The 17511-nt window shown below is 47.2% G+C and overlaps 1 protein-coding gene across 1 annotated transcript in view; it reads right to left on the bottom strand.

The window, feature by feature from the left end:
• The window catches only part of DCLK3 (doublecortin like kinase 3), a gene marked incomplete at its 5' end in the record, with an annotated part of 47548 nt that overhangs the window by 23501 nt on the left and 6536 nt on the right, over positions 1 to 17511 (bottom strand). The window contains one exon of the mRNA XM_080813196.1: positions 997 to 2828. Coding sequence (XP_080669322.1) covers positions 997 to 2828 — 1832 coding nt within the window. The remainder of the gene's footprint in view (positions 1 to 996; positions 2829 to 17511) is intronic.

Below are 17511 nucleotides of genomic sequence, written 5' to 3'. Positions count from 1 at the left end.
AACAAAAGAGAAGGCACACCACTGGGGTCCAGGATTTCAAATAAGATTTTGTCAAAGGACTTTAAGATTGGGGCTGTTAGGTGATTTGGGGGAGGGCTCAAGAAAGCAGGGTCTTGCTGCAAACTGGCTACTATCGGAAGTGAGGGTAATTCTACGATGGGGTGTCTCAGTAATTCTCACCAAGAAGATAGGAGGAATGAAGTGAGGCAGTCACTCACAGTAGCCAAAAGGGGATGTGTGGCCATATGTGTGATTTGGAAAATCTTGGTTTTATCTGCATTTGGACATGATTATAAAGGGATCTTGCTTTTGCCGTGACCCATCAAGGTCACAGAGTGTCCTCATCTGATGTTGGTGTTTCGTGAGAATATCTTCAACAGGAAAACCCCACAGCTGAGGTGTGAATGCCAGGCCAGCTCCCAGACGTCCTCCTTCAACCGTGTCAGACAAGAACTGTTAATATTTCTGTTTTATAAATAAGGACACCAAGGCCCAGAGATGTGAAAAACTTATCCTACAGCAAGTAACTAAGAAAGCCGGGTTATCTGACTCCAGAGGCAGCCTCTCACCCCCTGACAAGAGGTTCTCTTCAAAAGGCCAGGAGGGTGATGCAAAGCCCACAGGGGCAGCTCCTGCTGGTACCTAGGCCAGAGGCAAATACACAAGAAATTAAGTCCACCCGGGCACTGTCAAGGCAGAAGCATCATTCCCCCAAGAATGAGGAAGCATTTCTCATTTTATTTAAATTGAAAGGGTGCGAAAAAAATAATTAATTAATTAATTTAATTTAATGTTGCTTTTCAATAACTAATTAATTTAATTAAAAGGTTGCTTTTTCAATAATTTCATCAACACCAGCGCGTCTCAGCAATTGATGACCTAAAACCAGAGTTTTCCTGGCTCAAGAATGTTAAAATGACATGAAGGCCGTGTTCCAGAATGTGGGGGTAACAGCGTAGGAGGCATGCTTCCCAACCATCCTGCGGCCGGGCTTACCAGCAGGTTTTCCGGCTTGAGGTCCCGGTGCACGATGCTCTTGTCGTGCAGGTGCACCAGCGCCCGGCACAGGTCCATGAGCATGAGGGCGGCGTCGCGCTCGGCGAACTTGACGCTCTCGATGATGGCGTCAAAGAGGTCCCCGCCCTGCACGTACTCCATGATCAGGTAGATTTCCGCCTCGGTCTCGTACACCTCGTGCAGCTTCACGATGTTGGGGTGGGAGAGGCTCTGGATGATCAGGATCTCGCTGTCCACCATGTCCTCCTTGCCCTTGAGCTTGGACTTGTCGATGATCTTCATGGCGTAGGCCTGCCGGGTCTCGCGGTGCCGGCACTCCTTGACCACCGCGAAGTTGCCGTCCCCGAGCACGCGGCCCGCCTCGTAGTGCTTGTGCACGTCTGTGGCCAGCAGGCCCGCCGGTCGCCGCTTCCGGCCGCCCCTGGGCTCCCTCTCCCCGCGAGTGGCCTGCTTTCTGGCCCCTGACGCCTGCGTACAGGGCTGCTTCTCCCGGTCAGCGTCCTGCTCGCCCCCGCGCGGCCCGGGAAGCGCCTCGGGCTCCCCCTGCTGCTCCCTGGGCTGCCAGCCACCAGGCCTGTTCCTGCAGGCGCTCCTGGCCTCCCTCTTCACGTCCCGCAGCCCCTCCTCTCTGACCGGCTGGGCTTCCCCAAGCTCCCGCTTGGCCTTGGCGGCTGCCTGAGCGTGACCTTCCTGACCTTCGGGGTCTCTGTCCTCCTTCTTGTCCGGGTTTTTCCCGGGCCTCCTCAGCTCCTGAGTGGGGTTCCTGGGGCTGCTCCTGTGGCTCTCGCCCTTCCACCCTTCCTCCCCGGTTGCAGGGTGGGCCTCGGGGGACCGCCTGCAACTCCTGGTCCTCACCAGCTTCTCCGCTGCGTCATACCTGTGGCACTTCCCCAGGTCCAGCTCGCTGGTCCCCAGGGATAGCCGCTCCCTCTGCAGGCCCTGCTGGAGCTCCCGCTCTCTCTTGCACTTCTCACATCGGATGATCTCACCGGAGGTCCTTTCGATCTCCACGCCCAGGTGCTTCTCTCCACTCGCAGGTCTCTCCAGAGTGGCTTCCCTGGGCGGTCTGCTGCCAGGCTCGGGGTCCCACTTTCCCCCGACCCACTTCTTCTGCGGCCTGGCCCTGTCCCCCAGCGCTGGCTCCACAGAGTCCTTTCCCTGATGTCTGCTGGCCGCCTTGGACCGGGCAGCCTCCCCACAGCTCTTGGCAGTCTCAGTCTCCCCACAGTGGTGCCCCCCTCGCAGGACCCTGCTGTAAAGCCTGCTTCTTAGCCTGGGAGAAGGGGCTCGGCTGTGCTGGTTCAGTGTCAGCGCCCGGGCTTTGCTGGGGTACAGCTCTTCTATAGCTACCTGAATGTTCTTCAGCGTCAATGGTTCTTTGCCCATGGCTATGAAAGCATCCCCTTCCCGGAAGAAATCCGAGACACTCCTGATCTCCCTGCCCTTGAGGTTAAAGAGTTTTCTTACGCGATCGTTCTTCCATCTGGGAAAGCCCAGGGCCTCCGAGATGTCGGCCAAGAGCTGCTCAAAGCCCTGCACGGACCGTCTGTTGAGGAGCAGAGTGATTTTCCGGAGGGGGTGCCCACCCAGCTTCACCACGGTCACCACCCTGGGCTTCAGCGTACTACTCTCAGCATGGACGGAGTGGAGGCCACTCTGAGGGCTGAACACCGGCACTACGGAGCCTCGTGGCCCCAGCAGTGGTTTCTCCAGATTCCCTCGGCCAGCCGGCAGCCATGTGCCCTGCAGCTTCCGCTCCGTGATTCTCGAGCTTAAAGATTTTAGAGAATGGTCACACAGGCCTCGATGTCCTGCAAGAGGAAAATGACAACACAGCGTCAGTCGTGATGGGTTCAAAGAGCCCTTTGGCCTTCGCCAAAGCTTTACTGAAGGTCACTGATCCTATCATGATTTTATATAAGTGTGGTCTTTGAGGATCTGCTTGAAATCTTGGAGCCTGTGCACTTTGGGTCTAATCCCCAGTCTCCCCTAAAAGAGATAAGGAATGCAGAACGAGGCTTCGTTGGGCCTGATGGCTCCTCCGAGCCTCCCAGGAGCCCCCAGTATGTGCCACACCATGGGAATCCTCACTAGGCGAGGCCTGACCCTGGAAAGACGACTTCTGCTACCCTGAAGTGAGCTGTCTTTCAGGGATATACAACTGGGATAAAAAGGTCTAAGCTTCAATGCCCAGGAAATATCAACAAGATGTCAGAACCTTCTGGAACCTTCAAGAACCCAAATCTCACCCACCTCTCTGCCAAGAAGAGTTTTCTCAGCTTGACTTTGAACTCACTCGAGGTGAGGTGAGGATGTGAAGAGGTGATGACCACAGACTCTGAGGCAGATCTGGATTTGAATCCTGGCATGGCCACTGGCTACTGGTGTGAATGTGGGCAAATTACTGATGTTTCTGTTTTTTCATCTGGGAAGCAAGAATGAGAACACCTTCCTTGCAGCATTTTTGTGAAGAGCAAATGGGAAAATAATTACAGTTCACTTAAAGGAGTGTTTGGCACACAGTAAGGGCACAGTAATGACCAAGTATTAATACTGTCCTTACAGTCTCAATATCTTTTGTATGATAATGATCATTTTGGTAGTAATATATTGGTAAGGCAGAATTTGCTTGACCTCACAAGAATTCATGGACCAGCCTGACATAGTAGGTATTTCTTAGGGTTCCAAAAAAAGAAGGAAGGAAGGAAAAGAAAGAAAGAGAGAGAGAGGGAGGGAGAGAAGGAAGGAGGGAGGAAGGAGAGGAGAAGAAAGAAAAAAAGAAAGAGAAAAAGGGATGGAAGGAAGGAGGGAGGGAAAGGGAAAGAGAAAGAAAGAGAAAGAAAAAGAAAGAGAAATGAAGTTAAAAGGAGTTTCAGTGTAGTTACAGAAACTTTCTTCTCTGAATGGCTTTTCTTCCCAATATTAAGGGGGGGAAAAAAAGGAAAGAAAGAAACCAAGGTCATATTAATGTTCAGAACTTTAATAATGAATGAAAATGTGCTCATTCTCAATGTATTTCCTGATAAATTGTGTAACTGAATAAAACAAGACATATTTCCTGATCAACTGTGCCCAGCCAGAACGAAACAGTTGAGGTAAAAGTGGTTCAATTTCCATTTGGGGTCAGGAAACAGGAAAACGACAGAATGTGTCACTGAGTTACCCCGTGAGGGTGGGCTGCGGATTACTTACGTTACCCCACAGGACCCATCTGTCCTACCCTACATGTAGGAATCTGCCGTTTATGCTTCCTTTAAAAAGGGATTAAAGATAATTATTTTTATGTGCATTTGAATCGTAGCAAGAACCCCAGTTGTGCCAGGATGCGCAATTTGGCCCAGCATATTTACACAGAATGTTTTTTGTTTTTTAATTATCACGTACAATCTGTTCTGAGATGACTTCCATCTAGACGCAGGTGTCAGATTACATGACAAGTAGTGGCTGGGACTGATCTCACGTGCCATAAATGTATGAGCCTAACGCTCACATTTACAGCTCCACTATTTATGGACATCTGTTCTTCCTTTTCTTCTCATAATCTCCGGGACCTGCCTCCATTTCTGCCGGAGAGAGAGTTGAGAGGAAGAAAGATCTACAGCAGTAATACATGTCTGTGTTTACTCACAGGAGAATTAAGGAAGGGTACCAAGGAAGACAACCTTCAAATGTGTGTGCACAAGGGGACTAGGGTTGTCATTTGTTTTCCTTGTGGTGCGTCTCACGGAGTTGGACCTGCTACACACATTTGTCGGGCTAAGTCAACGGAAAAGAATTCTCTGTTCCGAGGAGTGGGAAGGAGAGGGATTTTTAGAGAAGAACGCAAAAGACAAGGGAGCATTTGACAAATACATTAGGGATGCAGGAAGAGTTTAGCATGGAAGGGCGCTCAAGAGGGTCCCAGAGAAGGGTCCAGCAATGGGAGGTCAGGGAACCATGTAAGAGTCCTCATGGAACAAGACAGACACTGGTAGTGTTCTCACATTGAATGATGACCGAGGATGACAGTAAGGTGAATCATGATGGGACCCGTGGCCTCAAGGTCCCAGTAAAACTAGGGAGTTTGGATATGGTGATTGATGATTTGGTCCTGTGGTACCCAGAGGTGGGGTGGAGGAGGGGGCATGCTCTCTGGGGGTGATGGTACCAAGCCAAATTACTTCAGATCTGGCCCTGATTCCTGGTGGTGAGGGAAGTAAACTGGGAACACCCCATCCCTGAACCCAAGAAAAGCTCCATAAGAGTGGCCCCCATCCCAGGGCACAGACATGAAGGACATGAAGACAGAGCAGCTCTGCTCCACCATCATCAGGCACACTTAGTCCACTGCCCAGGCAATCACAGACTCACTCAAAACCTCCGGTGTCTGGGGGCAAGAGTGAGAACTCAGTCCCTCACCTCTCCAACATAACTGGGTTCTGGCTGCATCAAGCTACTGGGGAGTGCTAGGAAAACATAACCTCAAGGTGCAAGCCCTCCTCCCCCCCTTAAAAATCCTTAGTGCAGAGCAAAGTTTTCTTCTTTAAAGGTGAGAGAATCCAATCAGGAGTCTCTGAATGCCTGGTCTGTAAGCAGGGAGATCAAGCATTAGGGAGAGGAAGGATATAGCACAACTTTGGGTCTCAGTCTCCAGCAACAGCCTCACCTCCCAAGAACAGCAGCACAGTGGAACACTCAGACTAACTAGAAGCAGCAGTGTCCTGTACCCACCCCCATCAAGCCAACCAGAAAGCCAAAGACCAGTCTGTGTCTGCTTATCGCCAGCAATTTATAAAACTGATTAAATGGAACCACATGAAATTGCCAGTACTTCCATTTTGATGGGCAAAAGCATGGAAATTCCATGTGGCTCAATCTAAAATTATCTAGAATAATAACCACTACTGTGTCCCCACATCAACCACAAATAGTTAAAGAAGGTACAGATAGTGAAAATTAAACACCCTAATTCCCAGTCCTCGGTCACCTGCTGCTTCCCAGAAAGTGATGCAGAAAAAGATGCTGTTGTAGCACTCTGTTTTCTAAGTTTCTACAGCAACATAAATTGGCCTTGACTTGACAATACTGCTGCTTTTGCCTCATACACCCTAAATACAAATGTTTATAGGGTTTCTCCCCAGAGTCAATCTAACCCCCCACGTATACACACAGCAGAATAAACACTGCTTTCACTGAGCCACTCCTCTGCTCAAGAACCTACAATGGCTCCTTATTACCTTCTTGGGGGCCAAACTGAAACTCCTCAGCTTGACATGTAAGGCCCTCCATAATCCAGCACCTCTACCCATCCCAACCCCACAGCCCCCTCACTCCTTACATCCACCCAAGTCTCACGATCTTGTAAGACCTGGGACCCACATCCACCTCCAGACCTTCCCTGACCTCACTTTCACAGTCAACTCCCACCTCGGAAGTTCTGTTTGCTCCTTAATTCAACACTTCACATGAATACTTGAGACAGATACTGACACTTGGCTGCTGGCTATCTGGTCTACCCTTCGGCACATCTCACTATTAACAATACTAGGCACTGCAGGTTTGGGGAACCAGTTCCCAGCGCTAACATCCAACATGAATACCAATTCTCAGTCTGCCAGCTCTCCTTGGAGACAACTAAGGGTTATTCCTTTCAGCTCTGGTGGACATCACACCCCAGACCTCGCAAAGAGATTAAATAAGAGAGGTGGAAGAAAGCACAATCACAGACATCCATTTACCACAAGGAAATCTGCCAAAGCAGTGTTTATAAAGAAGGACTAATACAGGCAAGGGAGAGCATGACTTCAGAGTTTGTGATAGCTTCATTTTAGAGGCATTCAAAGAACCTTAAACACAGCATCAGAGACCTCACTTAAACCCTGGTTCTACCAGGCTCTTCCTAGCCATGGGACCTTGGGGAAGTTTTAGAATCTCTCTGAGCCTCAGTCTCTACCCTGCCAGCCTCACTCGTGCTGAAAGTGCTCAGCGTATGCTTGTTTTCTTCCATCTTTGGAAGAAACGGGTCTTGTAACCTTGGATTTCCCCCAAATCTATTGTACATCTCGAGAGCAAAGAGAAAACAATGCTAAATGTGACTCAGCAGGTGAATTTGTCATCCATGCAGTGACTGAAATAGGAAACCAGTAAGGACGGGGTAATAAGAGGAATGCTCCAGCAAACTGAAGCATACAGCAGTTCTGGGAGGCTAAATGAACTTCCTGCTCCCTGATCCTAGGATCCTCTGCCTGGTGTGAGCCAGTAACTGCGCTGGCATTTTGCTCTTATTGCTTGTAATGGCTTTGGTCCTCGGCAATCCTGTTTTCTATCTGCCGCCACGATTCAGATGAGCTAGCGTAACCTGATTCTACAGTGGTCAGGCCTACATCCTTGTCATGCTGACCACACTACCACAGTGATGGGAAGTCACCTTAACCCAGTTTCCTGCATGATTACTTAATAACACTTCGTTTACAAGGCTATTCATGGAGTTTAGGATCAAGATTTAAAAAAAGAAAGAAAGAAAAGAAAAGAAACTATCCCGCAAAATGAATCTTTTACTTTTCTTTTTTAGTCAGAACAAAAAGAGTGCACCTCTTCCTAGTCATTTTCAAATCCTAACCCATATGTCTAACAAAGAAAAACTATGTCTGAGGTCACCACCAACTTTGGAACTCTCACCTGGGTTCCTAGAGAGCTATAATGACACACGAGAAAAAGAAATGGGAGAATCACACCAAATTACTATCAGGCTTAAGTAATACATCATCACTTTTTAAGCCTTTACAAATTATGGGTACTAAAAGAAATGGAAATTGGTGTTTCAAAACATCTGGTAATAGGCAGTACAAAAACAAAAAGTGACTGGAAGAAAGTCAATGCATCTAGTGGGATAGAACCTCCTCTCCTAGCACAGAAGTTCCTCCTAAAATACTTTCCCTTTTCTTGACCTCATATTTCTGAGTGGTTCCCCCAGACTGATCACGTTTGGCCCCAGGACGCTGCACTGAGAAACTTGTTCACTTCCATTCTTTTGTAGAAGATGAAGAAGGACCAGCTGGAATCGTTGTCCCTTTCACTGAGTAATCATTTGTCCTGGGCTTTTTCCAAGGCTGTTTGGGAACAAACTCATTTTGTTCATATGCAGATTATGAGGCAGGAGAAACATTTGTGAACTTACATTTGATTATGCAAACATCCCAAGGAGGGTTTTCTAAAGGAATAAAAAATTGGAATGCTGCCTCCAGTCACTAAGCCTCAAAAATGCTACTGTTGTTGTAACTTGCAAGCCTGGCCAACATCCGTATTGATCAAAGCCAGAGAAATTAATAAAGGTAAGGTAATAAGATGAACCTGCTGTGCTATTTATTAGCCATCATTACTGATGACACTTCAGTCTCTGATCAATGCTGTCGCTACTTAATCTTTATTACCAGCAGTACACCAACCAAGACATCAAAAACAGTAATTAAAAAGACCTTTTCCAACTCTCATCTCAGAGGTGCCCCTGGTCTGGGTTGTCTTTTATTCTGCTGACCTACTCATGCCAATTCTCCTATGTGCCTCCCAGCTTATTGGCACAAGAAACTTGTACGGTCTCTGAGTGAAGGATATTTGCCAGTCCTTGTTATAGCCTGCCTAACAGATGCCCAATATTTTTCCTAAGCTACTCACTGATTTAAAGATGGAATTTGCTAAACAAACAAACAAGAAGCAGAATCAGATCCGTTAATCCAGAGAACAAACTGGTGGTTGCCAGAAGGGAAGGTTTGGGGGATGGGGAAAATGGGGGAGAGTGTGGGGGAGATACACGCTTTCAGTCATGGAATGAAAGACACAGCACAGGTTGCCTGGGTGGCTCAGTGGGTTAAAGCCTCTGCCTTCAGCTCAGGTCATGATCCCAGGGTCCTGGGATCGAGTCCCGCATCGGGCTCTCTGCTCAGCAGGGAGCCTGCTTCCCCCTCTCTCTGTCTCTGCCTGCCTCTCTGCCTACTTGTGATCGCTGTCAAATAAATAAATAAAATCTTAAAAAAAAAAAAAGACACAGCACAGGGAATAGAGTCAATGATATTGTCATAGCAATGTACAGTGACAGATGGTAGCTACACTTGGAGTGAGCACAGCATAACATCTAGATTTGTCGAATCACTATGTTGTACACCCAAAACTAATCTAACATTGTGTGTCAACTGTACTTAATTAACAACAACAACAACAAAAGAAACCAATGAAGAAAAAGAAGAAAGCACAATGGATACTGACCAGGCAAAACTGATCATTGCCTTGGACACAATTGTACAGGGAGAATGCCATGTGAACATGAAGGTGGTCATCCACAAGCCAAGAAGAGAGCCCTACAACGGCTCCTACCCTCATGGCACTCAGAAGGAAGCAACACTGCTAGCTGGTTTTCAGACCTCTAGCCTCCATTACTAGGAGACACTGCTGTTTAAACCATCCCCCCCCACCCCCGCCAAAAAAAGAAAAACTTTACTGTCAGCTACTTTGGAGTTGCAATGAGTTAGTTAGAAGAGGATTTTAAAGTGAACAAGCTTACATATCTCCTCACTTTCAAAGCTCATCCCAACCCTCTCAGTAAGAACTCCTCCCACCCTTGGTTTCCCCGCTCCCTGCTCCCCTGATCTCACCCTGCACACACTACACACCTCATTACCACACCACACTTCCCACTTCCTCTTCTGCTGGTTTTATTGTGTCTGAAGAACCTCCATGTTCCACGCAAGCCAGAAAGCATATTCCTCTCTCCCCAAACATCGCAGGACACTTCACGACAAAGAGGACCGATGACCAAGGGAGGAACTTCCTGTCATTAGAAAGTAGGAAAGTAGGAACTTTCCTACTGTCATTAATGTGCCTCCTTTAGTGTCCAGCTAAACTGGCTAAGCCAGCACTTCCCATCCCCTGTGTACTGTGTTCCACGGAGCAAGACTTCTCACGTGTTAGAGCACATACACCACCTGTGAACCACGTTCACATACAGGAACTAATTCAGCCAGTCAAGGTCTAGGGTAGGTCCTGAAAGTCTGTGTCTCTAACAAAGTCCCAAGTGATGCCTATGCTGCTCGTTCACGGACCACACCTTGAGAAACACAGATAGAGAGACAAGTTCCAGAGTATCCTTCTGGGAATGCCAGTCAACTATAAGCAATTTCAAAGTGGCCCAAAAACCAATTCCTGAAAGTAGTATTACAACCCACAGTACCTTTATTTTCACAATGGGAGTAAGGAACGTATGGTATGTAATTAAAACACGATGCGACCAGTGCCGTGAAACCAAAAGTCCAGTCAGAGCTCCCTTGCCTGAGTTCTCACTGAAGTGCAGCCAACAGAAGTGACGGAGGGAAGGACCACTTTGACGACCCAGAGTGACCCCACAGCACTGCACTCACCTGGGAGCTTGTTGGCAATGCAGAATTCCAGGCCCCAGCCCAGACCTACAGCATCAGATTCTGCATTTGAACACAATCCCCAGCTGGTCTGATGCATCTGGAAGTTTAAGAAGCCCTGCTACAGACTACCTTTTGCATCACCCAAGTGGCTGGCAGACCATGACGGGGGAGGTTATGAAGTCCTTGGACTGATGCGTATCCCTTTGGTTATCACTGAAAGTATGGCGGCGTGACCCAACCCCATGCAAAGTGGGATCCAGGGATGGCTGTCACCTAGGGGCAGGTTTAGTTCTCTGGAATGTACATGCACCAGTTGCCCGAGGGAGCGAGCAAAGAGGGAAGAGGAGGTGCTTTGTGCACACGCACCAGACACCTGGGAGGAAGTAAGAAGATGAGAGATGGTGGCAAAAGAGGCCGTGGAATGGCTTCTGCACCCGCCCTTCCGATCCTCGGAGCACAGGGTTAATGAGGGACGCTGAAGGAGCTGGGTTTTGAAAGCCTGTGTGAGGCTCTGCGACCCAGATGACAAGATACCGGAGTAAACAGAGGCAGCCACCCCGCCTTCCCCAGCACAGCAGAAGAGGGCAATGTGGGGTCTTGGGGACACACGGACAGCAGGGGTGGGGGAGTAAAGAGTGACTTAACCGCTGGAGAAAGAGTAGGAGCTGCCGTGTACCTGAGCACAGGTGACACCCTGTCCTGGGGACTCGGAGGACGCTGGCTGAGGTCCCGTGTAAGCAGGAGGGGCCACTAGAACTCCAAGCTGGGCATTAATATTAACGTGGCCTCATTTGCTCCCAGGGCCGGTGAGGCCTCAGACAACCCAGGGACCACAAGAATACCATTTCTCTCCAACAGCTTTTCTTCCAGATGAACCCTTCTCCCACTTTCTGATGATTTCATCACATGAAGCTTTTATGCTCCCCTTTTCCCTTCAGCTCTGGGTTTGCTGAGGCTCACCAGATGCTACCCTGTCGCTCAGGCTGTCCCTCATTGCGACATTCAATGCTGGGTTGCTTTGAAGGAAGCTTCCCCTGGGGACAGCTTATCCTTCTGTCTCACCCCTGGGTTTACTGTTTCCTCCCAACACACCCCAACTCACCCACAATCTCATCCCTGGAGTGTCACCTCTCACTCAGTAAAATTCCAACAGGGTATGGCTCCCAGACCAGGCTGTTGTTTTCTACGACCTGGATTTTTAATCCCAATTGTCTGCTGTGGCCCAAGAAACTTGATTTGGGTTGAATTTTGCTTTTCTCTGTGCTGCTCAGGGAGGCTCTTTGGAAGGACAAAGGACAATCTCCAGCTGACTCGATGCCTCCAAGACCTCATATTTTCCTTTTCCTGACTGGTCACCCAAAGGCCTTCCACAGACCACCAGTCTCCACTGACCTGTGTCCTAACAGTATCTAAACACACTGGGCTAGATGGAATTACACCACAGTCCATTTCTCTAAGGGAGGCGGCAGAAATAATTCTACAAGCAAAATCCATCTTCTTTCTTCTAGAGAGACCAAGCACATGTGTCCCATTCCTCATCTTCCTGTTTCGGTTCGGGTGGACCCCAGATTGATGCGGAGACACTGGGAATATCTGAACCGTCTGAAAACGCCTGGTCCTGCAGACTCTGACCCCTTATCAGCTGCTCACCTGCAGGGCCGGTGGACACCTCCACTAAGCATTATTATACAGGACCAAAGAGTCCGTGGATTCCTGAAAAGCCCTTTTTAAATGATTTTGACCTCTTGATCAGACAACCACCATGTACACCATATAATTAAATAACAAGCAAGTAAAGCAACTTAAAAGGAGATGTTTCCAAAAAACACGTGTTTTGGAAACAATAGATGTTTCCCTTATATTCAGGAGCGACAACATATTTGGAAAAGTACTGAGGCCTTTTACATAAAATAATGATAAGGGAATACTATGAATTATTGTATGCCAATAAAGAAGACAAGTTAATAGAATGGATGGATTCCATGAAAGATACATATTACCAAAGTTCCCTCAGAAAGAAATAACCTGATTAGCTCCACTGAGCTCTTTATGTGAGGACTGGGAACATCAAATGGAGCAATAACTTTCCATAAATATTGAAGATGCGGTCATTACACAATTGATCGGGTTTACTGGTAAAAATTCTCAGAAATTGCTTATGTTGAAATATGCATCCTTTGTAAACAAAAGTAATGCCTTGGACCCATTCTAAGAAGGATGCAAAGGGAGTTCTAAGGAGGATGTGTGGGAGCAGAGACTGTGTGGGGGAAACTCTTTGTATGTTAGAACCAAAAGGCCAATAACCCAACACCCTCGGTTTTCAGAAACAAACGTAGACAAAAGGGGTACATAATGGGCCCAATGCCACACAGCCAATTAGTAAGAACACAAAGTGTCAATGGCCTCAGACAAATTTAGGGATGTCATTTGTAACCATGGAATAAAGCAAAACTCCTGGGACCAACAAGAGGAAACAGAGCAGGACACCAGCTCATCAACAGGACCCAGGCAAAGCAGCCTCAGTTGAGCTCTGCCCTAATTGTTAAGGCAGCCAGCATCCCAACTGGGCAAAATAAAGTCACAGAGTGCTCATGCCACTGGCAATAAACAAGTGAGCTTTTTTCTGCTATCCCCATAGACAGGATGATCTAAAAACACAACTCCCCAAAGTGTATTAAGATTCCAAACGGAGTGATGTTGGGGTAAAGCAGATTGAGGTACAAACTTTTCTTCCTTAAGGGAATCCAAACAGGATTTGTTTTTCTTCTAATCTAAAAGTAGGGAAGTCACCATGCTAAGACCAGGCCCCATAAAGCTCTAGCAGTGGGCCCAGTACCCACCCTGAGTGCCAGAGCCCAGAGGGACCTTGCCTTCATCTCTGCTGGTAGAGTACACTCCGGTCCTCGCTGCCATGGGGGCCTGCATGGCCACCACCAGCCTGGCCTCCCAGGGGGATGGCCGTGAAGACCGTAACAAGGTGACAGGCATAAGGTCATCTGCGCCTGTAAGCCCTCAGTCCATCATGGTTAAATCACACTGACGATGGTGGCACCATGGCCAGCCAGCTCCTCTTCTAAGAAGCCAACCTCTGGGGTGCCTGGGTGGCTCAGTCGCTTTGGCGTTTGACTTTTGGCTTTGGCTCAGGTTATGATCTTGGGGTCGTGGGGGCTCCATGCCTGGCAGAGAGCCTGCTTGAGATTCTCCTCCCCTGCTCCGGTCGTGTTCTTGTGGGCGCACACGCACACACACTCTGTCACTCTCTCTCTAAAATAAATAAATCTTAAAAAAGCAAAAAAAAAAAAAAAAGAAAGAAGCAGCAGCAGCCAACCTCAGTGGGCAGAAAATGTATACGGTTCCTTCAAAGAGCCCAACTGCTTCACATAGGTCTTTTGAGAGCATCATTATAAATGTTTTAGCCAAGATTGGTGTCTTCAGAACCTTGATAGGAGTAAACCTTGGCAGCTTCTGTGGTTAAGCTTCTCCAGGATCCCTTGCAATGAGCTCTTTTGACATTAAATATGTCATTGGCAGGGACCGTGTCTACTAAATAAACGGACCTCGCTTGGCAAGATTCCAAGCCCACAGACCCAATGCCGGGCAGGCGGTAGGCTGGCGATAAACAGGCGTTGCGTGAAAGAACCCAATAGTTCTGTAATTGTGTTAATGACAACAACCTATCGGCTGAGTCCACAATCGCCAGGAAGTTCCAGGATGACCAAAGAAATCCTACACCTTCTATCTGTTTCTGCCCCCAGGTCTATCTAAAGCTACTCAGTTATCTACGTTCCTCAGTTACCTACGTTCTCGAGGGTCAACACAGTCATGGATGGAGGTGCCCAGCTCGAGCCCCCTACCAGGCGGGGGCTCCCACCCACCAGTTCTTACCAACATTGGCTATTAAACGGTTACCACTACTCCCATTTCCAGAATTACCCTCCGCTGACTGGAGAGACCCACCCAGGAGGTTACACAGCCACCGCCACTTTCACCAGTGTGGCCCACAATCAGTGACCGATGGGGACAGGGAAGGATACCAAAGACCAGTCCCTCACCCAGGAGGGCCCAGCTTTGTGCGCAGTGCAAGCTCCAGAACTCCCGTGGGCTTGGGCTGAGGTTTTCTCCGGCTGAGACCACACGCTTGCTTAGCTATGTCCCCTGCTCCCCTTTCCCCTACCTCCCTTCTCCTGACAACTCTCCCTCAAAATCATATACACAAGGATCCCAAGCTCAGGTTCTGCTTCAGGGAACGTGAACTTTAACCACTGCCTAAAATTATGAAAAGCCTTTAAATCTCAAAATAAGAAGGAACACTGAGTGTTCTGTGACATGTTTTTCCAAATTCATTCTCAGAAGCATCCCCTCTTTCAGGTTTCATTAAAAACAAAGGGCAATTGGGGCACCTGGGTGGCTCAGTGGGTTAAGCCTCTGCCTTCGGCTCGGGTCATGATCCCAGGGTCTTGGGATCAAATAAATAAATAAAATATATTTTTTTAATTTTATTTATTTATTTGACAGAGAGAGATCACAAGTAGGCAGAGAGGCAGGCAGAGGGAGAGGGGGAAGCAGGCTCCCTGCTGAGCAGAGAGCCCGATGTGGGGCTCGATCCCAGGACCCTGGGATCATGACCCGAGCCGAAGGCAGAGGCTTTAACCCACTGAGCCACCCAGGCACCCCAATAAATAAAATCTTTTAAAAAAAAAGGCAATTAATTACCCAGAAATGCCTAAAGTGTGTTCAAACTATTTCTCTCACACACACCATCCTTCCTACCTTTGGTCTGGTCTGTAATCGATCATCTAGTATCATTTCTCCAAGAGGTCTTCCATGAAGATCCTCAACCGCTCCGTCCCCCTCACTCACCAAACTGTGGCTGCTTCCCTCCCAGCTTACCACTACTGGTGTTACAATGTTTACCTGATGCTCTAACCCGTCTCCCAGCCCTCCAGCTCTGTACCGGCTAATACAATGGGCATTGACTACATGGGGCTATTTGCAATTTCAATTTAAACTAATTAAATTACTGTGCCTAGGCTGGGTGGCCTAGGAGACCCTTGGTAAGTAAATTTCCCAATATCTAATTTTGTAACTTTTATACTAAAAACTGGTATTTTCAAGGATAGGAAAAGAACTGTAAGAACCTTTAAGAAAGAGTTCCTTAAAAAGCACCAAAGAATATGACTGTTACTGGTTGAATTTTGAGTGGATGGTAGTTAATTGTAGGTTAAGAAAACACAATGCCAGCCTCCAGATCGAGGCAGCCAGCTAGCCAAAAACTGCTGAGAATTTTTGACAGTTATTCAAGGCAGCATGGAGAATATAAAACTTTCCTCGTTTTTCCCCCCTGGGATGGGCAGATATTTAAAATTCCACTCCCTCCTCCCCACAGAATAAAAACCCATCATGTATGTTTTTTCTTTGTTAAAATCCTCACTTAAGACTACTTAAAAGCCCACAAGTCCTGTTTATGGCCAAGCAAACAGTGGGGGGAGGGGCAAGATAAAGAGAGTTATTACTCTGTCTCCCTACCCATCTCCTCTCCACCTCTCCACCAACACTTCTCCACCAACAGCTTCACAAAGACACCTACTTTGTACTCATGATGAAGAGAGCAAGCTAAAAAAGAGAACCAGGCAGCCTCTGCTGTCTTTGCTCTGTAATGTAGACAAAGCAACTGGGGAAAAAAGCCAATAACTAACAAATGTTCCAGGGAGCATGGGAACCATAGGGGTCTTTCAAATGGTTCTCAGATTTTTTTCATTTATCCTTTATTTCCCCTTAATGTGAGTGTGTGGACTCCTGTTTCCCTTTCACACTATGGGACATCTCTGGAAAAATACCATCTTCAAAACCAGCAAGACATCTTTAGCTATGCCATTCTTGTAGAAAATGATCAACTTCTTTGAATTCTAAATTAATACTAATGGCATTAGAGGGAAAGCACTCCAAGGTTCAAATAGCCAACACACAGTAGACTTAAAACTTTACAAAGGAGCTTCTTCAAAATTACATTACAGGGCGGGGTCTGCAATCCTTGGTCATCGATTGACTTCAAGTTCCAAAAAGAAAATGGAGCTTCAATCTAAAACACTCAATTGCCTTCTGTCTCCTTTTCCTTCCTGAATTAATATGGCCAATGATTTTTGGTTTTCTTAACTCAAACACAAGGTAAGACCCTGCCCAGGGCTGTGGTGTCCTTTTATTTTGTTCTACATCAACAGTGTACATAGAGCCTCACTGAAGATTACTGACATCATCTTTTTATCCAGACTCACAATATAAACATGTTATTACTAACAAGTGTCAATCATCTAAGGGAAGACTATGATGTTGGGGCTAGTGATGTCTAGTGCCAGTCAGAGACACTGATGAGCAAATTTACATGACTTCCCATTCCAGAATGTGAAGTCTTCATCAGTTAAACATATCCATTCTTCCTAGGGCACCTGGGTGGCTCAGTGGGTTAAGTGTCCAATTCTTGATTTCAGCTCAGGTCATGACCTCAGGGTCGTGAGGTCAAGCTCCATGCTGGGCATGAATCCTGGTTGGGATCCTCCCTCTCCCCATTCTCCCCAACTCACTTGCATGTTCTCTTTCTCTCTCTCTCTCTCAAAAAAAAAAAAAAATCAGTTCTTTCCAATTGTAATTTGTAGATTTTCTGCCATTTAAGTACTGATGCAATTTTTGAGGGAGGACAGGAGAGAGATGAGAATGAGTGATGAAGATAGTAAAATACATTACGGAACTCCAATTGCAAGATCTTGGGACTTACACAAGAATAGCTGGATTTGAGGAAAAAAGAAAACCTGTAGCCTCAAAATAGATACCACCTTGCATGAGAATTTGATGTATGATACAAGATCATTACGAACTAATCAGAAAGGTACGAATCATTTTTACTCGGTACTGAAATAATTGGTCAATAATTGAAAGTGAAATGAATTTGGATGCCAGATGACTTAAAAGCCACAGAAACACATAAATAAATTGTATTTTGATATTAATGAAACCACTGAAGGGAGAACGAGTTTGGACACTGGAAGCATTAAAGGAGGTCACAAGTGTAAGATCCCGAGCTCTCAGGCATCGGCAAGGATGGGGAAATGGAGGA

This window comes from Martes martes, assembly GCF_963455335.1.
Source record: "Martes martes genome assembly, chromosome: 1".
NCBI classification, from domain to species: domain Eukaryota; kingdom Metazoa; phylum Chordata; class Mammalia; order Carnivora; family Mustelidae; genus Martes; species Martes martes.
Note: the sequence above shows the minus strand (reverse complement) of the source record. Positions and strands in the feature narration are given on the sequence as shown.